General features: G+C 40.3%; 1 protein-coding gene, 1 non-coding gene and 1 pseudogene across 6 annotated transcripts in view; 2 read left to right on the plus strand and 1 right to left on the minus strand.

Moving 5' to 3' along the window:
• The first annotated feature begins 225 nt into the window (after positions 1-225).
• Positions 226-9,650, plus strand: LOC148093100 (piezo-type mechanosensitive ion channel component 1-like; annotated as a pseudogene).
• Positions 9,651-12,608: 2,958 nt separating this feature from the next.
• The window catches only part of HACE1 (HECT domain and ankyrin repeat containing E3 ubiquitin protein ligase 1), an 87,375-nt gene continuing 75,937 nt past the window's right edge, over positions 12,609-24,046 (minus strand). For all 5 annotated transcript variants that reach the window (XM_087817532.1, XM_087817531.1, XM_087817530.1 and 2 more), the window contains 4 exons: positions 22,449-22,547; positions 22,103-22,173; positions 15,148-15,261; positions 12,609-14,602 (listed from right to left, as the gene is read on the minus strand). In XM_087817532.1, the coding sequence (XP_087673658.1) occupies positions 14,500-14,602; positions 15,148-15,261; positions 22,103-22,173; positions 22,449-22,547 (387 nt within the window). In that variant the 3' untranslated portion in view covers positions 12,609-14,499. The remainder of the gene's footprint in view (positions 14,603-15,147; positions 15,262-22,102; positions 22,174-22,448; positions 22,548-24,046) is intronic.
• LOC148093101 (U6 spliceosomal RNA) lies at positions 23,139-23,245 on the plus strand. The gene has a single exon (XR_015714617.1). It is a non-coding gene; the product is annotated as a U6 spliceosomal RNA (small nuclear RNA).

Consider the following 24,046-nt stretch of genomic DNA (forward strand, 5'->3'; position numbering starts at 1 on the left):
GGAGGTGATGCTGACCAAGGTGGACCAGTGGCCCCAGGGCCAGCCACGTCTGCTGCTCCAAGGAGGAAAGGGCCGCCCAGCACATGACACCTACACCCACAGTGCCTGATCCAGAGACCAGTAAGTACACAACCTGATTGGCCAAAGTCCTGTCCAACAGTGGCGCTGCGCCTCAGGCTGGCTAAACCAAAACAGACGTCACACCAGGGCCTGGGCCAAGTCCTCATGGACTAGAGCTATGCATGTGCCCTGACCGCCATGACAGCGTGCACCATCACCTACCACAGCTGGCTGGCTGCTGTTCTGCTGTTCCATCTTCCCTCTGTGCAACTGCCACCAGCTGGCCATGCCCTGCTCACGCTTCGTCCTGCTCTACAGGCTGGTGTTACATGGCCTGTGCTACAAGTAGGCCATGGACCTGCATCCCCAGCTGCCCACCTCCCTGGGCTCCATCAGTCTGCACCACCTGGAGCTGGAGCACACCCACTACCCCTGCCTAGACCTCAGTGCCATGTTTCTGTACATTTTGACCTGGCTCCTGTTACACCAGTTAGTCAAGGAGAAGTTGCTGAAGAAGGCAAAGGCCCCTGCTGCACTGATGGAGGTGACGGTGGCAGACACTGATGCAGCTGCTGCTCTGGAGCCTAGGGGAGCCAGTTATAGGTGTCCAGGCCAAGTACTCAATCTACATGTGTGCTGGAATGTTCTTGGAAGTCAACTTCACTGCAGCCTCTTCGTCTGCAAGATTGTCGACATGCTCCTCTTCCTGCTCTGCCTCACCCTCTTCCTACAGCCTGTGGGGGAAGCTGCTCAAGGTATTCCGTTCTGGTGGCTGGTGATGGCCTACACTAGGATGGTGCTCACTGCCAGCTATACCTTTCAGTTCTAGGACTTCCCCCATGTACTGATATAATCTGATGCACTTCACTGATGGGCAGCTGGGGGACCTGGGCCTGCAGCAGTTCAGCGTGTCTGAGCTCTTCTCCAGCATCTTCATCCCTGGCTCCTTCCTGCTAGCTTGCATCCTATAGCTGTGCTATTTCCACCAGCTCTTCATGCCTCTCCTCTTCTAAAAAGTGGCATGGTGGTATTTGTCAGAACTCCACACTCATCAAGTGGTTGTATCTACCTTACTTTTCAGGGCCTCCAACTCCACCAACCTCATCAGTAACTTCCTCTGCCGCTCTGAGCCTTTCAGCAGTGGCAGGTGCTCTCCGCCAAGGGTACTAAAGAGTGACACTGTGTGACAAGCATCAGCACTGACTACCTGGAGCCTGGGGCACAGGGGAGCCCAACTGCACTCACAGAGGGTCCTACCTTGACGTGCTGAAGGTGGACACCATTTGAGACGTCTTCTAAAAAGTGGCGGTATCCTTCAAGGGAGCCATCCACATCAGCATCTTCAGGCTGGGATACCTGCTGGCCTGCATCTACCTGCTGCTTTTTGGCACGACCCTGCTGCAGACGGACACGGGTACCCACCTCATGCCGTGGGACTGCAGCGTTCTCTACAACGTCACCGTCGTCATCTCTAACAACATGCTCTTGCTCCTGTCCTACATCTTCATGGAGCAAATGCAGAGCAACTTCTGATGACTCATCCAGCTTTTCAGCCTCCTGCGCTTAGTGAAAAGGCTACTATGACCTCAAGGAGACGCTGCACAGGGACCAGGACTGCCCGCTGCGGGTGAGGAGGCCGCGTGCTCCCGGGCGGCGGCTGCTGCTGCTCCTCCCGCAGGCAAGTCCTCCCGGCCACGGCGTCCTGACCTTCAGGGCCGAACCCCAGGCCTCTGCCCTGTGGGCCTCCGGGGCTTCACCCTGTACAACGCTGTCAACCTCAAAAGCTTCTACCACCCAGCCCCGCAAAAGCGGGGCAGTCCCCGGCCCAGCTGCAAAGACAGATGGAGCTCACCCGCGCCCAGCAGGAGAAGCGGGCGCCGCGAGCGCCTCCGAGACCCCCAGGCCCCAGCCCGGAGCCAGGGCCCGCGCAGTCCAGGGGCTCCTCCCGCCACGGCGGCCGTGCGGGGCTCTGGCTGGACCACAGCACAGTCGCGCACCGGGGACACTTCCTGTTCAAGCCCCGCAGTGAGGGGGGCGGACGGCCGGCCCGAGGGCCCCAGGACGGCCACGCGGGAGCCTCGCAGCGGGCGCGACACACCAGAGGCGCGGGTGAGCCACGTCCGGGCGGCGCTGAGGCCGCGGCGGGGGCAGGAGCTGGCGAGGCGGCTGCCCCCGGCCCGGCCTGAACCGGGAGGCGGACGCGGAGGGCAGCGGCGGCGAGACGGAGCCCACAGCCCCGCGGCGCAACCACGCGGCGAGCGCCGAGCGCCTCCAACTCCCGTCGGCGCCACGCGCTCCCGCGAGATCTCCTGGGGGCGGGACCCCCGGCACAGCGGGCGGTGCTGCCCGCCCCGCCGAGGCCCCGAGGCCCGCGAGCGCCCGGCGGGCTGGGACCTAGGAGCCGCTGAGCAGCCCGCCGACGACGACACCAGCGGGACACCGGCAGCCCCTGAGCCCCCGCTTACAGCCCCCGCAGCGGCGGCAGCCGGAGAAAGAGGCCAAGTCACCCGCAGGAAAGAGTGTGGATGGTCGGCCTCCAGCTGCACAGCCTCTGCGTCCCTACCCCAGGGGTCTGTCTGCCACGACATCCTGCACACGGAGCACAGCGCCCCCACTCGGAGGCGCCTGTTCCTAGAGGACGCCCGCGGCTCTTCCGGGCCTTGGGGAAGCGCTGAGCGGCCGCAGACGTGCCGCCCTCCCCGGGGGGTGGCCAGGTGCCGAGGTCTTCCTGCCCATCCAGTTCGGTACCAAGGTCGTCGACCCAGTGCTGTGCCTGCGCAAGTCCTCGACCCCGGAGGCTTGTCCTGGTGCCGGCCATGCGCCCTCGAATATCTCCATCCTACCCACGCCACCGACACCGGGAGGGCGTCCAAGCCAGAACTGGGGCCCAGCTGCGTTCTTGGCCGCAGGTCTCTGCTCCGCCCACCAGAGCCACTGGGGCTACCCCACCGACCCCTTAGCAATTTCCTCACCAAGAAGGGAGGCCCCACCCTCGCTTTCCCATGTGTACTGCAGTTTTCCAATTTAAAACGTTTTTATTTATACAGACAAAAAAGTTAGTTTGGAGACGGCTCTCATGTGCAGTTTCTCAACCCCCTGGGACCCTCACTTCCTTACGGAGAGGTGAAGAGCCCACACAGCCTGTGCCGGTGTATCACCTCGTGTGAAGTCTCTTTTCCTGTTTCAGACTTAATGAGTGCTCCTTTGTGCTGCTTAAGTGCATGTCAGTGGCCTTCTGCTACACCCCCAGCTGTCAGCATTTCAGACTCCACAGAGGAGGGGTTGAGGTCCTTCTGCTCTGGCACCAGAGGGATGCGTGTAGGCCAATTGCCCTGTCAGCTGCCTGGGGCGCCCACCAGCCATGATTGACTGATGCTAGTATTAGAGCTGAGCTTGCTCTGTCTCTTCTCTATGTGAGTAGAAGCATTGCTCCATCCGGTGCTTGATGGTTGTGTTTTCCTTGGTGACTCTGATGTGAAGGAACAGTGGGCAGAAGTATGTGGACTTCTATTCCTGATGGCTGGCAGTGCCATGGTATTTGCTATATGCTCCATGTATTTGGAGTCTTCCCCTGGCATTGATTACTGGTACTCAGTGTTCTGCTGGACAGACTACTAATAAGTGCCTGGGTTTCTTTTGGATGATGAAAATGGTCTAAACTTAGATCATCAGGAGGGTTGCACAATATAATACACTAATAGATGAGCATAGTAAAAATGCTTTTTTAAAAAATATGTTTCTATTGATTTCAGAGAGAGGAAGGGAGAGGAAGAGAGAGAGAGATAGAAACATCAATGATGAGAGTCATTGATGGGTTGCCTCCTGCAGGCCCCCAGCTGAGGATGGAGCCCGCAACTGAGGCATATGCCCTGACAGGGAATCGAACCGCCATCTCCTGGCTCATTCAATGCTCAGCTGCTGAGCCACCCCAGCCAGGTGGTAAAAATGCTTTTTGATTAAAAAAAAACATTCACTACAAATTCACTAAAACTGTATAGCCCTAGCTGGTATGCTCAGTGGTTAGAGCTTCAGCCTATGGACTGAAGAGTCTCAGGTTCAGTTCCAGTCAAGGGCACATACCTCAGTTGCAGGCTTGATCCGTGGCCCTGGTAGGTGTGCAGGAGGCAACCAATCGATGTGTCATGTCCATGTAAGGATTATACTTTCAGAGGGCTTCTACTCCCAAGAAAGAAGGGAGGAGCTCATTAAGCCAGGCTTCTCATCTCCTCTACTTTAAACATCCGAGTCAACCTCCCAGTTCAAAGAGACCTAGGAGCCTAAATATAAAAGGAAGCTGTGATGAAAGGGAGGGTATGTATGAGACCTTCCCTGACTCATACTAGTTTCAATACTCTGTGTGCTGACCCACCAGAGATAAGTTGAATGTCAGCTTAATGTCACCTCACCTCCATTTTATCTATAGCTCATGCAGGCTGGGAATGTAATTTCAGGCATTAGGCTTAAATTTCACTTAAATCAGATATTTCATTCATTTTTTTAAGATTATTTAAACTTTAGCATACCTCTATTTCAGTCCCCTTGATACTATTGTTTCTTCTATTAAATTCCTAGGCCCATTGTGAAAGGGGGAAGGAGATACTGACATTCCAAAACACTTCCCATTGTTCAGCTCAGAAGACAGATCCTTTCTACTCCAGTTCCAGTGGTGGTCAGTGTTGTATGACTGTGGAGCCCACTGGGACTTCAAACATTGTTACTGACTTAGCAGTACGCTGGGCACAGATAAAGTTGCTATTAAAAGCAATATACTCTTCCCTCCCTCACATATGCCTGGGGTCACTTTTGTTTGGCATTTACGCTCCTTCATGTTATTACAAAACCATAGCCCGGAGTATTGCTAACTCAGTTTTCCCTTCACTACATTCGATGTAATTTTCACATCAAGGTGTTTCTATAGACTGGACAGAGTTAGAGTTCAGCTTCTTCTAGCCAAAGTGTTTAAATTTGACTAGACAGCAGCAATTGCTTTTTAATCTAAGCAAACTGATCTGTCAAAGGCAATCAACTCAGGGAAGTCACTCCAGGAGGATCCTAATAATCCCGATGAATCACACTGCCCTGTATGAAATTCAGCCACTGAACTCTCGACACAGTGTGTCACAAGTACTTAGAGGAATAAGTACATACAGCTGAACTCCGTGTTGACCCACAAACTCTGGCCTCTCGTGCATAAGTTGATGATCACTGCATTTAGTCTGGTGGAGAAAGCACACTGTTGTGTGTGGTGATGTCAATTCATGTCTAATGATGTTACATCAACTAGGCTTCATGTCACATAACCCACTGTCCTCACAAGCATTTATCAACAGTGCGCTTGATTCCTTCAAATGTAAATGTTTTTTTGTTTTTTTAATACCACCTAGCTGTTAAACTCTTAATAATGCCCATACCAATGTGGGGCTTTATAGTTAGCAAGATCTTTAAGTACATTATCTTAGTTTAATTATTGCAACACAAAGGTCAGTAGAGATGGAAGAAGCATCATTCACATCATTAGTCACAGAACTGAGACTCAAACCTAGATTTGATGGTTTCATATTCTGAGGCCTTCCCAGTGCTGTAAATCTTGTTACTGAAGCTTGTTATTGCCCTAGTGTTAGGATTACAAGGGTCGGTGGAGTAGGGTGGGATAGCAGCGTTGCGAGTCCTGCCCCCGAAGTGAACCCTACCACACTTCGGATAAAGAAACAGCAGATAAGGGAGGCGGCAACAGCGTGCGGGGATGGTGGGTGGTGGGGCCGAGAATTCTCCCTAAGAGATGAACAAGTAATCTTGGAGAAAGACTTCCTCTTATTAACAGTTGGAGGAGAGCTTTAAGAGAAATAATAACACTCAACTCAATCAAAGGGCAATTGGGAAAGCATAAATTGGCTAGAAGGTTAAGTTTGAAATAACAGTAATAATAATAGCTAATACATATTAAGCACTTAATATTTTTCACCATTCTAAGTGCTTTACGTATATTAATTTATTAAATTCTCATGACAACCCTATGAAACAGGTACTGTTGTTCTGATGAGAGAACTGAGGCAACAGGAGGTTGATATACTTACCTGTGACCACAGAACTAGTAAATGCTAGAACCTAGATTCCAACCTAGGCAAACATTCTCCAACATGCGCTGATTATTGTTTGGCAGTAATGAATTTGGAAGCTCCCTGAATTATTAGAAATTGTATTACTACTTCTGACTTAAAAGCAATAATGAATATTTCCCTTTCAGGCAATATTGCAGCCTAGATAGTCTGACTGGCTCTCCCATTGAAATCACCCCAAATTGATGCATAAAATTAAAAGGAAAAAAAACTTTTCTAAACATGCTAATAAGTAGGGAAGGAAAACTGATGTACCTAAAATTACATAAACATTACCCAGAGAGCCCTTGGCTGGTGTTGATCAGTTGGTTGGAGCATAGTCCCATACACCGAAAGGTGGCGGGTTTGATTCCCAGTTAAGGCACATACCCAGGTTGAGGATTCGATCCCCCATGTGGGAGGCAACTGATCGAAATTTCTTTCTCACATCAATCCTTCTCTCTTCCTTTCTCTGAAATCAATAAGAAAAAAAATTTTTTTAATTACCCAGAGAGGTGAGCTGAACCATGAAGTCAGTTTGTACTGATAGTCACTGATCCTGGTGACCCTGATCTTTGATTTTCATAGGGTCACTGCACATGGAGAACAAGTCAAAGTCCAGGGCTTGGCTGGGGTGAAAGTCTAATTGGAGACCTCATGACCCACAGATCCACTTTGTACATTAGGAATAATTAGAAAAACTAGTATCTTAATCCCTCGTGCTAGTAGAGGAGGGGAAAAAAACTCTCCTAAGAATTCCAAACCACAAAACAGACCTTCACATGGGTTTCTAGTATAAATTCCCACTACTAGAGTGGTACCAGAGAAACTTTAGGTTAAGAATACGGTGAATGATTCTGGGTTGGTAGTACACTTAGATGCCTGGCAGACTCAGAAGGAACCCTACCCTAACGGGGCGAAAACCTTAACATCAGTTATCAAAGAATCCCCACAGATAAACTACCAAAGAATAAAAGCTCAGCATAAAATATCAAAAAAGCAAATTACCACTGTGCTTGAGTGTAGAGCGTAGAGCCAGCAGAAATTATAAGCATGAGAATCACACTCCGAATGACACTGAATAGTGCAATTATGCAACAGAGAGTGACGGGTGTAACGTAGTGTTTCCTTCAACTGTACCGCTTATTTCTTGCCTTCTGGATCTGCGCTTCTCTGATATCAAGATGTATTCAGAAACCAGGCAGACACTCAGGCACGCATACCTGGAAGTAGAGGGAAGGTGCCCTCCCTGGGGCAACCTTTGACTGACGGTGTAACATAAACGCTCTCATATTTCACCCTTTTGGTGGACAATTCTGAGATGCCAGCTCCTCTAAAGTTCCTAATGCAATTGAGTGAGAGGGAGAGAGAGAAACATCAACGAGAGAGTCATTGATCGGCTGCCTCCTGCACGCCCCTACTAGGGATCCAGCCCGCAACCCGGGCATGTGCCCTGACTGGGAGTTGAACCCTGACCTCTTGGTTCATGGGTCGACAGACACCACTTTAAGCACTCCTACCCACTCCTACAATAAGCTGTTCAAAAAGAATGAGATATTGCCACTCTTCGGAGAAAAATGGAGAGCCTCCCTCAGATACGGTTGGTATGTGAACAGTCTCCAAACAGAAACTACCAGATCAGAATTCTTGAGGAATGACCAGAACCCAGCACTAAGCAAGCTAATAATTCACTCATTAAAAATTTGAGAACTCAATGACTGCCACACATTAGCCTTATTTTACTGTAAGCTTATCATTTTTAACCTTTTCAGTTATTTGTTCAGTCAACAGGTTGATCAGTCTATTAGTCTTGAAATATAGAAGGCAATTTAATGATTCAATTAGGTCAAATATTGGAAGCTGCCTTGGGCATTCGGTTTCTATTAAAACCTTCTTTCCCATACACTAATACACTTTTGCAGCTGGTTTTTATATTTAATCATATGCTATACTGCAAAATTTTAAAACCTGTTTCAAATATGTCTTCCATCTGCCCAAATGAATTTCATTTCCTTTGAGGGTAGGGACTCGGCCACAGTCCCTAAACCAGTGTTGAATATATAGAAGGCATTTAAGGGAATTTGTTGAATTGATTTGAAGTTCTCTCCACTAACTGGATACCCAGCACCACATAAGACTACTTCCCCTCCACTGCACTGAGACTCCATTCACTCACACAAGCATAGTTAATAGTCACGACATTGTTTATGGTTTTAATGGTTTTGCAACATTAGATGCACAACGTATTTCCAAGCAAGCACCAAGTATGCTTAAAATTGAACATTTTTATAAAGATAATAAAAGTTAATGACTACCCATGATCTATGATCTGACAATACATCTGTTCTTTTTCATTTTGAGATGGTAAAATGCCCACCCTAGCTTATTGTTGCACAGTGGGAAAGAAGAAATATAGTCCTATTAATCACTCTTAACTATCAGCTTATTAAGTTATAGTTTCCCAAAAGGCTTATCGTACATGACTGTTAATAGGCTGCAGGTGTTTTTCTACAAGAGTCTTTTTTATAATGCAGTTATGTCATAAAGAGACAGCGTGGAGTAAAAGAAACCCTCATGGACTAAGAATCAGAAAATCAAGGTTCTAAATTCTAGTTTGGTTAAGGAGCCCTGAAACCTTAAGCAAGATATCACCTCAGTGGTCTCCAGTTTTCTGATCTGTAAAATTAAAGGGCTAATTATAAATTAATTTGTGCGAAATTGCACCAAATGGATAGGCAAGTGACCGTAACTTAGGACCTATGAATTTCAAAAAGGACATTTAACAAAAATCTGTCCACGTTAAAATAGCTTAAACCAAACTGTACAATTGGGACTTCTATTAGCATTGTTAACCTTAAAAGTAAATTTTGTTGACTAACAATTGTGGAAGTGCAAAAGAACAGAGAAGCATGTTTCACATGAGAAAAAAAAAAATCATGACTACTGATTTACACTGATACACCAAAATTATGGTGAAAATAACCAAAATTTTAATATTAGCTAAATACCTACTCATTCAAAGACAGCTGTTATATTGTCCAATTGACAAAAAAAGGTTACATTCCAAAAGCTTATAAATCCATTTTTGGGAAACTATAAATGGAGGCTAGGGGTTCCTTGTTTAACCCAGAAGAGCATAAGCGACCCTGATGTAGCTAAACTATGAACATAGTAACAAATGCTTGAGCTCTGGGTTCTGAGAATGGGGCTGTGACATGTAAAAAGTGAGTTTTCTCCCCTGTTCTTTGGGGGAAAGACTGAAAGTAATTATCAAAACTAATTTACCCTTGTGACACCTTCTCCCTCACTTTCTAACCCTTTTACACTCTGACAGGGCTGCTGGAACAAGCCTACCTGGTCCGACCTACCAAAAAGGACTCTGTATTCCAACAGCCCTTCCTTGAGCATTCTTCCAATAGTAATTCCACAACCACGAAGCAACTGATGAACATTTCGACAAACAATCCAGAAAATGTTACCACTCCTAGACTATAGCTAGTGTTAAAAAAGACTGCCTGTTATTAATAAAAGCAAAAATATTAAAAATCTAAGTGTTAAAAATTTTAGACATGGTCAAGTAAGTTATGATGCATACATAGAATAGACTATGCCACTGCTAAAAAAATATTTACAAATAAGCTGTAATGACATGGGAAATGTTTAAAAGACAATGCTGAATAAGTAAGGAAGATACTAAATGCCGTGTTCTTTATGAACTCAGCTATGAAAAAAATGCATTGAGAAAGACTAGAAGGAAAGACTATGATTGGGGAGAATTCTAACATTGCTTTTTTCTAGTTAGTACACAAATCCATACTTACCAGATTTTCCCATATTAAATAAGTACTTTTGTTATTTAGGGGGGAAAAAAAAGGAAAATTGGGGGGAAAGTGCAAATTCAAATAAATCTCTAATTAGTAGAATTGTAGGAGCCATAAACAGTGCTAATTATCAGGCAATGTAGAAATAGAGCTTCGTGGGCAAGAGAGCATTCCTTTTTTCACTTTGTTTGCAATAGAGTTTAACTAGACAACTGATTTTAAATTAACCATATTATAAAATAAGTTCTGTGATTATGAAAATATTGCTATTACCACTCTACTGCATTTTATAAAGTCAATACCTATTACTGATACTAATACCTATACTTGTTTCCCTTGATTAAAGATACTGGCCATTTCTGTATATTTATATATGTCATATACCAAATAACACAGGCTTGTGATTTAGACAAACGGGAAAAAAGGTTATACAGTGGGGAAAAAAAATCTTTATCTCATTTTATAATGCTTTCCTAGACATAGATAGCAATAGTCTCTGGCCCCAAACTTCTTCTTGAATATAACCCTGTGTATTTCGTATTTACACACTAATCGCTCTTCTATACACCTTATTTCACCTAACACACCTTAGAAACATTTACACATCAGTATGTATAGATCTATGTATTCTTTATAAATACTAATATTCTATTGCATTGTAACACAATTTATTGGCAACCTCTTCCTGATAGACATTTAAATTATTTCCAGTTTTTCTCCATGACAAACAAGGCTTCAGTGACATTCTTCTTGTACAAATATCTTTATGTATGTGAACAAGTATGTTGTAAAATAAATTCTCAGACGTCTAATTGTTGAGTCAAAGAGTGTGTGTCCATTTTTAAAATATGATATTGTCAAACTGCCTTCCTAAGTATATGTACCAATTAACACTCCAGGGGAACATTTCTGATCAACATAGATTTTTAAAAGCAAACTCCGATACCGTCAATGGCCAGAAAGGTAAAACAAATTAGTGAAGCAGTTAGGGTAAGAAAATGACAAACTGGAGAGCATATTCAGTCACTGAAAGCAGCAGCTTCTACTCAAGCCCAGCGCATTAATAATGCCTTCTAGGAGTCTATGCTCAATGTTGTTGGATTGTCTGATTTCTAAAAAGCCAAAAGTCTGGACTTCTGCATGAAATCTCCAGATTTTTTGAAGTGTTGACAACTCATTAAAATTTTAGAACTGGCATGACTAACAAAACACATGTGTGAGTGGGAACGCTGGTACACAACCTTGGAAGCTTCCCCGGTAAAATCTGCAACTAGCTCACGTACACAAAGGGCAAGAAGAGACAGAAGAGCAGACCACTCCAGATTGGCAGGTGGCAGTTTTGAGACTTGTCTTGGGCAGCTGCAAGACGAGTAGATCTTTTTTTTTTAATTTTATGTAATGATTTTGAGAGAGAGAGAAACATCATTTCGTTCCACTTATGCATCATTGGTTCCTTCTTGTATGTGCCCTGACCAGAGATCAAACCCACAACCCTGGCATATCGGGCCAATGCTCAAACCAACTGAGCTACCTGCCCAGGGCAAGACAAGTAGATGTTTGCACTCACCTGCCAAATTCTAAAAGTTTATACAGATGCCTTAACTGCGCCCAGGCACACATACCTTACAGATGGCCTGAACACGCTGCTGTCTCAAGGCTGTGTCCAAGAAAAGGGTTCCCACTGTGCGAACGGTGGGTAGAACATACATTCCAAGGATGGGGGGGTGAGGAGCCTCTGATTGCCCAGGTTCAATTCTAAGGTCAACTGGCAGTTGAGACCTCTCGATTACCTCCTCCAGCCGGGAATCATCTGCTGGACCTCCAACTTGTGACCCACACTTTAAAACTTTCATCACCCCCTTCCCCGCCACATGGCAATAGGCTGTATTCGACACACTGTTTTAAAGCTGGGAGTTCCTTAGATTACATTTTGTTGTTTGATGAACTAGAAGATGGATTTTATTAAGTGTGTGGTCACTATCCACTCAATCTGTTTGAATGACTTAATCAACTCTCGCCCAGAGGTTTTCATTAATCAGCTTCCTACAATATGCTCCCTTGACTTATATTTTTATTACTTTAGAATGCTGTGTTTCTGTTTTCCTCCTTATATGGAATTACCATGTTTTAATACTTAAGTCATTTTCCTATTAGTGTAATCTTCTGTTACCCGAAGGGAAAGAAAATCTCTCATTGTTCTATGCTCTCTTCCATTCAACATATCCATCTACTTGCAGAAGAAATTGTGGAATAAATTAAAAAGACTTGCTGCCTCTAGTTTAAAGAGTATTTTTGCCCGGCTGGGCGTGGCTCAGCGCTTGAGCATCAGCCTAGGATCCAGGCAATCGCAGTTCGAGTACAGGTCAGGGCACATGCCCGGGTTGCGGGCTCAATCCCCAGTTGGGGGCGTGCAGGAGGCAGCTGATCAATGACTCTCTCATCATTGATGCTTCTGTCTCTCTCTCCCCTTCTCCTTTCCTCTCTCTGAAATCTATATATTTTTTAAAAAGTATTTTTAATCCACGTAAAACCTTTTCATATTAACTACATTCTCATAGTTTAAAAAATAAAGACAATGTAAAAGAATAAACCCTAAATTGCCAGATTTATATATAAAAGTCATATTCATGGATAAAATATCATGAGATTTTTCATGTTTTATTATCTCTTGTACATAAATACTTGCAAAATGACCAATCCGACAAAACCAATGGATTGCATAATTATAAACAGAAATTTGGAGACAGACTCATGGATAGAGAGCAGGCTGACAGCTGTCAGGAGGGGTGTGGCTGAGTGGAGGAAAGTGGAGGGATTGAAAAAAAAGAAAAAAACACATGGACAAGGATGACAGTGTGGTGATAGCTGGGGGGCGTGGAGGCAGCTATGGGGGGTAAAGGGACTTGACGGGGTGGTGAACACACATACAGTATACAATGAATTATGCACATGAAACTTGTATAATTTTGGTTAACCAGTGTCACCCCAATAAATTGAATAAAAAAGAAAAAGTTTGTAGCATAAAACAAAAAAACAGAAATTGTTTGTAAACATGAAAATTATAAGCAGTGTAATATTAAAGTCAGTTACTTATTTGAAAAGACAGAAGTCAATGACCAAAACCAAAATTTAAAAATTATCAGCTTCATTTATTATAAATAAAGCATATGACTCTTAATTTTAGAGCTAATGGTAATTTTTAAAGAATTCCTAGTTTTTAATGTCATCTGTTGAGATGTTTTAGTATTAAAAAAAACAACACACAATAACAAAAGAGGCCCAAAAAACACGTCAGAGAAGCTTTATACTTAGCAAAGCTTTCAATGTATATGTCTATGTACATATACACACAATATATATTTGTCTGTATTGACACATACATTGTCTATATTTGTCAGTGGCAAATATACCAGCTGCCCATAGGAGAAAACATGCACAGATATGCATACCCATGGATATGCCTTTGGATAGTCTACTTTTAGTTTCCAGATGCAAGGTCCTAAACATTACAAACTCCTCCATTAGCATTTCTAAATATGTTCATGTTCCTACTTCCCTGGAAAACATATGCTGTGTCTCAAGTGTGTCTTTTCAAACTAAAAACTGATTAGATCACTCTAAAATTTAAAAACTAATGCTCTGTATTAGGCATATTTTACTAGAACTCAACATTTTAATCATAAAAAGCAAATTTAAGAAAAAATTACCTATTTAATTATAATCTGCCACATCCAATTACTTCTTTAAATGTGTCATCAGAACTCACTGATAAAATAAAAAATATGATAAAATATTTTATTTTAGTTTTACCTAAGATATAAAGTAAGGCATGAGAAAAACTTTGAGACCACAATAGATATGGAAAACTGACCACTGAAAAATGCAAATAAGTCATACAATATAGCGTGAGCTTTAATATATAAATTAGATACCATTTCATCAGCTGTTTGTTAGTCACATCAGTTGGAACTTTACATATATAGTAAAATATTAAAAAGCTAAAAAACATCATTGCAATATAGATTCAATATGGGAAAATACATATTTGTGGCTTTATACACAATCTCAATCCATTCTATACAATAGTTTTCCAAAATATAAATGGCACCTTACATGCAATAGAACATACCAGGTTGGATGTCCTAATATATTTTAATATACAAAAAAGTAAAGAGAAGACATCCTCTGACAAGACAGTTACAGAGCAGAGATGGAATGTAGAACAAGATTTTGCCTTAACACAATCTTGGATAAGACTAAAGAAATATCAATAAGGACAGTTTCTACTACTTTCAATTAGCATTCTATAAAATGAAGATTACTGTGATTTTATATTTTCTAAGTGTATCACAAACGGAAAAAACATAAAAGGGAAAAGGGGGCGGGGGAGAAAACCTGATCCTTGATGAAATTTAAACATAGGCCCTGCCTATGGGCTGCGTTTAGGCTGCTTTTCTGTTGACAGTTTCCTAAATTACTGCTGCCACTCTGAACTGTGCATCAGATGAGCTTCCCAGACTTCACTAGGCCATAGTGTAACCATAGCTGCCGCAATGTAGCGCCACAAGAAGTCTGTCCTTGAGTATTTCTTTACTTGGGTATTCAGGTAACTTGAGCATGTTGATGCTTTAAAAGAAAAATATACCACCATTAAGGAAATCGATGAAATTTCTGACTGTTTTGTCTAGCAGTGAAAACTACGAAAATTAACATAAAACCACCCTCTCAAATTTGCATTCAAATTGGAAAACCCTGAAGTAGTATTTAAAAAGTAAAAACAGAAGAAACAACAACAAAAAACCCTGCTGCACTGCAGTTTTCTTTAGCCTGCAAATGTAGTAGAAGAAAGTAATTTCCTTTCAGCCAAAAATAAATAAGCAAGAGCAATTTAGTTTGAAATGACGGTGTAACTTAGTGATACTATGACAATTTAACTTTAGTGACAGTTGAACTATATTCAATTAAATTATAGGTAGTTTCCTCAAACATATTCCTTACCAAAAAAATGGGAAGCAAGGAACTATGTAGCTATTTATTTATCAACGATTCCAAAATGCTGACCGAGATCACTGTTGAGGTTTTCCTCTCCTTGTAGCAATAGTTAGCAACTTTTGATCATTCAAAATTAATCAAAAATTCAAAATGCATTTAAATTTTAAAAATTAACATACCATGTGCTTGAAGTCGGCAAAAGATTGGGAGTATATGGCACAGCAGCGATTGTAAAGTTTTGCAATCCACTTCCACCCATGATATTAGCAAATCCACCATGTGGGACCCTGGAACTAACAGTTCATATCTTAATAAATTGTAATCATGAAAGAAAAATCTTTGTTATAGATATATTTCAAATTCTAAGTTAGGGTAAGAATATAGTCAACTCTAGGTCACTCACAAAATAACACTTTTGAATATGCAACACTCCAACTTATTACTAAAAGTCACCCTGTGGCCATTAGCCAGCTTCCATGGAGACTCCCCTCCACATTTCTAAGTTATACTCTGCTTTCAATTGGCACATAGCTCTACTATTGCATTTAGCATGCTGCATGTACAATTATTTTCTTTCATATGTATCCCTACTAAACTGGGACTGATTTGAGGGCCCAAGTATGTTATTTGTATTTATTTGTATCCCTAGGGTTTAGCAAAATGACTGGCATCTAATAGACATTCATTAAATATCTGCTGAATAAATAAATATTTGCTTGACTAATTAAAGCAACAGAGGCTCTTACATGTAATCCAAATAATTTCCGTTTGAAAAGTATCTAGGGTCGAGAGGATTTTTTGTCTCATGGTGTAAAAATTAGAAAATTCTTTACATTTCTTTTTCCAGGGATCACAATATCAGATTTTTTTTTAATGTCACCTAACATAATAAAACCACAGGAAAGCTAACACAATACATAAACACCACCAGAAAATAATCTTGGGTAAATAGCTTTAGAGGATGTGATTATAACTTCTGAAATTCTACTGTTTACATTTGAAAGAAAATTAGTATTTCAAATTAGCCTTTGTATATCATGATTAAACAAACTGATCCTGGAATAAATTTTGTTGTCATTAAAATGAGATGCTGTAGTCCTTTTTGGATAAATTAGAATGATGATTTAACGAATAGGTACCAATGCATACTCAAAGGCAGTAGACTGTCTAATATTAAAAGTATTTTCTAACATAATTCATAGTACAAAGCATAATTCAGTTCATTTAAAAAAAGCTGTTAAAACCTGAATAACCAAAACCACCTTGAGAAAGAACAGGTCACAGGGCTCACAGTTCCTGATTTCAAAACTTAAACTACAAAGCTACAATAATCAAAACAGTATGGCACTGGCATAAAGACAGACAATATGAAGCAATGGAATACAACAGAGAACCCTAAAATAAACCCTCACATATATGGCCAAATGATTTTCAGTGAGTGTGCTAAGAACATTCAGTGGGGAAAGGTCAGACTTTTCAACAAACTGTACTGGGAAAACTGGATATCCTCCACAGAAAAAATGAAGTTGGGCCCTTACAAAAATTTATAAAAATTAACTCGAAATGAATCCAAGACCTAAACTTCAAAGATAAAATTACAGAATTCTTATAAGAAAATATAAAAGGAAAGCTTCATGACACTGGATTTAGTAATAATTTCTTGGATATGACAACAGAAAGCATAGGCAACAAAAGACAAACAGGTAAGTTGGACTTCATCAAAAGTAAAATCTTATACGGCAAATGACACCAGGAACAGAGTGAAACAGCAACACAGAGTGGGTGAAAATATTCTCAAATCGTAAGTCATAAGGAATTGATATCCAAAAAATATACAGAACTCCAACTCAACAGCAACGAAAAACAAAACAGGGAAAGGACTTGAATAGACATTTCTCCAAAGAAGGTACACAAATGGCCTATAAGCAGATGAAAAGATGCTCAATCAATCACTTGTCATTAGGCAAATGCAAATCGAAACCACAATGAGATAACCACGTCATATACATTAGGATGACTATTAATAAAGCATAAAAGAAAAAACACCAACCCCCACCAAAAAAATAATAATAAAGAATAGAACAAGTACTGGAAAGGACATGCAGAAATTGGAACCTTATGCATTGTTAGAGGGAATGTAAAACGGTACAGCTACTGTGGAAGAGAGTCTGGCAGTTTCTCAAAAAAATGAAACAGAATTACAGTATATATCCAAAAGAACTGAAAGCAGAGAATCAAAGAGATATTTGAACATCCACGTTCACAGCAGCATCACTCACGAGAGCCAAAAAGGTGGAAGCAACCCAAGTGACCATCCATGGGTGAAAAGATAAGCAAAATGTGGAATATATACACAATGAAATATTATTTAGCCTTCTGATATTTGCTATGATACAGATGTACCTTGAGGACATTATGGTAAGTGAAATAAACCAATAGCAAAAAGACAAACAATGTATGGTTCCACTTACATGAGGTACCTCTAGAAGAGCCAAATTCACAGAGATAGACAGGAGAATGGTGGTTGTCAGAGGCTGGGGGAGTGGGAATGGACAGTTAGTGTTTAATGGGTAGAGTTTCAACTGAGAAACAAATGTTTGGGAGATGGATGGTGGTGATGGTTGCACAATGTAAATGTACTTAATGTCACAGAACTGTACACTTAAAAATGGTAATATGTATTTTTTAGCACACACTATCAAAGCTGTTGAAAGTGTTACCAAATTTTCTATCTGAAATCATGGATATGTATATATTCACAGGGGGGGAAATTAGCAATCCACTCCATGTGAATCTCTAAAAACAGCAGTTTTCTTTCCCTAGCTGGGAAGCAGTTTGATTGCTATTAAATATTTTCTTGATGAAATGCCTGAGCTTACCTTAGAGGTCTAAGTGAATATTAAAAGTATGCCTGAATCTTACTAATAAAATGGGAATACATGAGCAATTCCTACTTAGGGCAAAAGAATATCTAAAGAAGACCTGAATATGTCTGTCAATGGAAATAAAATCCAACATTAGTTAATCTATGCATATTAAACTTTGCCTAAAAAATTAACAAATGCAACCAAAAATAAAAAGGGATAAAAAACCAAGCTGTTCTCAATTTCCTACAGAGGCAGAATTTATTATTTTTTTAATCCTCACTAGAGGATATTTTCTCCCTTGCTTCTCAGAGAGAGTGGAGGGCAGGAGGGCACGAGGGAAGGAGAGAGACAGAGACAGAGAGGGAAACATCAACATGAGAGAGACATGCTGACTGGCTGCCCTTGGCTGGGATCAAACCTGGGACCCTTCAGTCCTCAGGCCAAGGCTCTAACCACTGAGCCAAGTGAGCCAGGGCTAGAGGCAAAATGTACAAACAAGTATACCACCACTTTACCAGGGCAAGATGAGAAAGTGAGCCTTGTTACACTAATTCTTTTTTTTTTTTAATATGTTTTTATTAATTTGAAAGAAAGGGAAAGGGAAAGAGAGAGATAGAAACATTGGTGTGCAAGGAACACTGATCTCGGCTGCTTCCTGTAGGCCCCCTACTGGGGATCGAGCCCTCAACCCAAGCATGTGCCCTAATCTGAAATCAAACCGGTGACCTCTTGGTGCATGGTTGACAACCTACTGAGCCACACCAGCAGAGCTCGACACTGATTCTTACACAAATTATAACTCAGTATTTCAGTATCAGCATCATCAGTCTAATGTCTTCATATAACTAAATTTTGAAAAGTTAGCTTTAAAAAGACCAAAGAATTCCCAACTTTAGTATCTGAATTGAAATTATTCTGTAAACTGATATTCACAAACAAACTATGAAAACTTACTCCTCTTCTAAACTACAAACAAATATGACTGGGCTCCACACCTGAATAACAGTGACCTTATGCTAAGATCATGGCTCATCACACTTTAAGCATGCATGAGAAAACTACATAGTCTAGGTGAATATTATGAAACCTGGGTTATACAAAGTAAAATTACAGTTAATAAAAATGATACAATTGCCCCTTGTTATCCATAGGGAATTGGTTACAGAAGCCCCTGGATGATACCAAAATCCATTAATGCTAAAGTCCCTTATTTAAATTGATGCAGTATTTGCTATAACCTACAGGTATCCTCCCACATACCTAACCCAATGTAAATGTTATATAAATAGTTGTTATACTGTATTGTTTAGGGAATAATGCCAAGAAAACAAGTCTGTACATCTTCAGTACAGACACAGCCAGTATCCATACAAGGCCTCATTACTGAGTACACATCAGCAACAACATAACTTTCCTCCAAGAATTTTCAATCTGAGGTGGTTGAAAGCGGACTGTACTCCTATTTCATACACAGAGAAATCAAGGCTGACTTTCATTACTATTAAGGGACAATAAAACAAAAGAGTAAGACATTTAAAGACAGTCTTACAGACCAAGAAAATACTATTACCACCATAAAAATACTTAAAAAATACTCTTTATACTGAAATTGTAATTGAACGCATTTAACTTTTTCAGTTAGATCGCACTAAATTATACTAGGGACATGGAGAAAGACATTTCGGTATCTAAATATAAACCAATGCATAACCAGAATTTTGAAAAAAGTACTAAAGAAAAAAATGCATACTTTAGGTTTAGAATGGCAAATACTATACCTATACTAACTGGGGGTCTAATGTAAAAGGAAAGTTAAAATTTAAAAGAACTTAAGACTTACTGTTTGAATTCAAAACAAGGACTCTATCAAGACTAAGTGCTGAAAGATGGATCTTCAACATGAAGGTAAAGCTTAGTTCTGTGCTGCTTCCCTTCAGATTCCTTAGCTCCTACTCTTTACCCACATCCTTTGCCTCAGTTTAAAGGATTCACATGCCCAGTTCAATAATAAGCCGTGTAGCTCTTTTCAGCATTGCTAACAATGACTACACTATTGATGCAAGAGGGGAACCGTGTATTACTAATCCAAGTGATTTTTAATTCTATCAGAGCAGCAATTTTAAGGACATTTTTAGTATCAAAGAACTTGAGTAATTTTTTTCTGCGTTTTAATTTAAAGACACACTGACCAAATCACAGGGTGGTGGGGGGGAATATAATAATGCATCAAATGGTGTTTGGATATAAACCATTTAGAAAAATAATAAAAGAGCACTACCTCACACAATAAACCAAAATAAGTTCAGTCTGTTTAAAATTGGAATGTAAAAACAGACCCTGTAAAAAGTTACAGAAAAAAATGTAGATAAACATATATAAAATTTTGAACACAGGAAAGGATCTATAAAAACCATAAAGTACTGATAATCAACTTGCAACATAATTTAAAACTCCTATTTTATAAATTTTATAAATTAAATCTGTAATTTAAATTACATGAAAATCTCTATTTAACTTAATAAAGTTAAAAGGCAAGTGATAAACTAGAAAAAGTTCTTTATATACGTCCCTAATATATAAAGAACATTTTAAACTGAATTTCTGAAAATGCCAGAATAATGCACAGAAAATAAATACAGGCAATTCACACCATCCAAAAATATTACATAAATAAGAACTTACATGAAAATAAAAATGATTACATCTTGTATTGATAGAATAAAGGGAATAGGCCCTCTCGTTCCCTGCTGATGTGAAAACTGATATTGTTCTGAAGGATCAATGAGCAATTATGTCCAAAGGCTGTAAAAATGCATATACTTTTCTATTCAAAAAATTCTCGTGTAAGAATTTATCCTATATAAATAATCTAGGATATTGGCCCACCAAGTATGTAGCACAAAAATTCCTTATTTCTTCAGCGTTATTCATAAATGGGAAAATTTAGCAATAAAGGATAGTATGGATTAAAGGAGGTCCATAAATTATAGAGCAGGCAGCCATTTAAAAAATTAAACCCATAAATGGAATAATTTTTAATGATATATTGCAAAATTCAAGTGTTATAAAACAGGGACAATGTTTTTAAAAAGCAAAAATTTATATATGCAAGAAACAATCTGGAAGAATAACCACAATGCTTAGTGATTATCTTCAGTGACTGAGATTAAGAGATGGGTTTTTGTTAATCTTCACCGAAAGGTATTTCTTCCATTGCTTCTCAGAGAGAGTGGAAGGTGTGGGGAGAGGGAGAGAGAGAGAGAGAGAAAAACATTGATGTGAGAGAGACATATCAATTAGCTGCCTCCTGCACACATCCCAACCAGGCTGGGGATCAAGCCTGCACTTTAATTTAAAAATTCTGGCCCGGCCGGGCGTGGCTCAGCGGTTGAGCATCAACCTAGGATCCAGGCGATCACGGTTCAATTCCCGGTCAGGGCACATGCTCGGGGTTGTGGGCTCGATCAATGACTCTCTCATCATTGATGTTTCTATCTCTCTTTCTCCCTCTCCTTTCCTCTCTCTGAAATCAATAAAGATATATTAAAAATAATAATAATAAAAATAAAAATTCCATTGCTTGGGTACTGAAATGAGATGTGTGGCTTCATAAGATCTGTGGCTGTCTCTTGTGGCTCAGCCCCAAGTTCTTTACACTAGCTCCTGTGTTCCCTGCCTTCCTTGAACCGAAACCTGCTTTGTTTTTCTTTGATAGCTGCTTCTGTCCATTCCATTCCTTTCAGAAATATAACTTAAAAGACATTTTCTAATCTCTGATATTCCATTGGTTGCAAAAGCAGACTTTTCAAAGAAGTGTGGTTTCACAAATTATTTTTTAGGACAGGAATTCTGAGAATTTCAAGTCTGATAAGAACTGCAGAAAAATTGCTGTGTATGGATATTATATGTGGGGTGTGTGTGTGTGTGTGTGTGTGGTCCAGCAACACCCAAATATTAAAAATCTGGCTACTACCACTGACCAATCGGCAGAAAAATTACCAAATTATAAAATACCCATACACACTGATAGTCCTGGCTGGAACACAGTTTAATTTTTTATACATTAAATAAACATTTATTGAACACTACTATATATGTTTCATTTTAAATGCCTAAATAAATGTTTGTTTAATATTAAAAAAAAAAGTGGAAAGGGAGATAAGATACTGACAATTGAGAGTAACAATTCACTTTGGTTGTTTATCTCTAAGCCATTAGAAATGGAATACATTAAATTATTTCCACATTATCATAAAACACTTCTTACCTGCCAGTAACAAACTGCAGCAGAAGAACTCTCTCCTCTGGAGTAATATCTTCCACAACTTCCCAGAACCACTAACAACAACAAAACAAATTCAGTTGATGTTTCAGAGCAATCACAGACTTAATACCAAAAAAAGGGGCAGCATTCATAAGGCATATTTTATTTTAAGAAACTCATTTATCAAAAATGATTTCATACAAAGCTTTCATATGCGATTCCCATGAGAAGAATTTAGGGGAAAACTTGACTTCATTAATTAATGTAGGTTTTCATCCAGTAGTGCTGAAAAGCTTACAAAATTAAATGGCAAAACTTAACTTCATTCTAAGCTCCAGAGAAATTTTACCTGAATAACTGGATCTTGTCTTTCATAGCCACTTGTGTATTCTGTATTTTTTATCCAATCACTCACATCAATTTCTGGCATGCCAGAAAGCAGTAGTTCCTTTGGGGAAGAAGAAAAATACTTCATTATTCTTCTTTGGAGGAAAAAACCAAACCTATTACATTTAAAGAGTAAATTTACCTTAATTAGAAACTGATTCCATGTAAAACTGATTTTTTTTCTGACAGTGTCTGCGTGTCATCAATAAAACAAGTACTACATGGGAGAGACCCTTGATACTGATAATCTCAAACACTGTGAGATGTGCAGATGTCTCTACATTGATATGATTTAATTAAAACATATGAAGAGACAATACTTTATGTTTATTTTTATTTTATGAACTCATTAAATTCTGTAAAGAGACCATGCTCTCAATATGAAAATAATAAACACCTGAATAAATCCTGGGTTAAGCAAAGAAAAAAAACCATCAAGAAACCCTAATCATTAGGAAAAAGAAGGTAATAAAAAAAATAGTTATATTAAAAAAAAACACAGATTCAAGCCTTTGAAGAACTATTCTAGAATAATTCAGATCTTAAATATCAACTTTCCCCAAGGTGAGGGAAAAAAATGTAATTTCCCTAATGACTTTTGGTAGCCTCCTTTTTCCCAGGAAGATCATCAAATAAACAAAATAGCAATCAAGTGCTTGCTTCTGCAGCACATATACTAAAATTGGAACGATACAGAGAAGATTAGCATGGCCTCTGCGCAAGGAGGGCACAAAAACTCATGAAGCATTCCATATTTTTCTACATCAAACTAAAAAGCTTCTGCACAGCAAAAGAAATCAGCCTCAAAATACAAAGGAACCCCACAGTAACGGAAAACATATTTGCTAAGGATACATGCGATAAGGGGCTAATTTCCAAAGTGTACAAAGAACTCATACAACTCAACAAGAGGAAGACAAACAACCCAATTAAGAAATGGGCAAAGGACCTAAATAAACACTTTTCCAAAGAGGACATACAGATGGCCAAGAGACATGAAAAATGTTCAACATTGCTAATCATCAACCACAATTAGGTATCACTTCACACCTGTCAGAATCAACAAATCAACAAATGGCACATGCTAGCGAGGGTGTGGAGAAAGGGGAACCCTGCTACACTGCTGGTGGGGATGCAGACTGGTACAGCCACTATGGAAAACAGTACGGAGGTTCCTCAAAAAATTAAAAATGGAGCTGCCTTTTGACCCAGTGATCCCACGCCTACGAATATATCCTAAGAATCCTGAAACACCAATTGCAAAGAACTTATGCTCCCTATGTTCACAGCAGCACAATTTACAATAGCTAAGATCTGGAAACAGCCCAAGTGCCCATCAGTAGATGAGTGGATAAAAAAGCTATGACACCAAGGAATACTATGCAGCTTAAAGAAGAAGGATCTCGTACCCTTTGGGACAGTGTGGATGGACCTGAAGAATATTATGCTAAGCGAAATAAGCCAGGCAGAGAAAGACAAACATCACATGATCTTACTTACATGTGGAATCGAAAGAACATAATAAACTGATGAACAAAATAGATGGAGTGACACAGAAGC

The sequence above is a fragment of the Miniopterus natalensis genome, chromosome 5 (genome assembly GCF_054644295.1).
Source record: "Miniopterus natalensis isolate mMinNat1 chromosome 5, mMinNat1.hap1, whole genome shotgun sequence".
In the NCBI taxonomy this organism is placed as follows: domain Eukaryota; kingdom Metazoa; phylum Chordata; class Mammalia; order Chiroptera; family Miniopteridae; genus Miniopterus; species Miniopterus natalensis.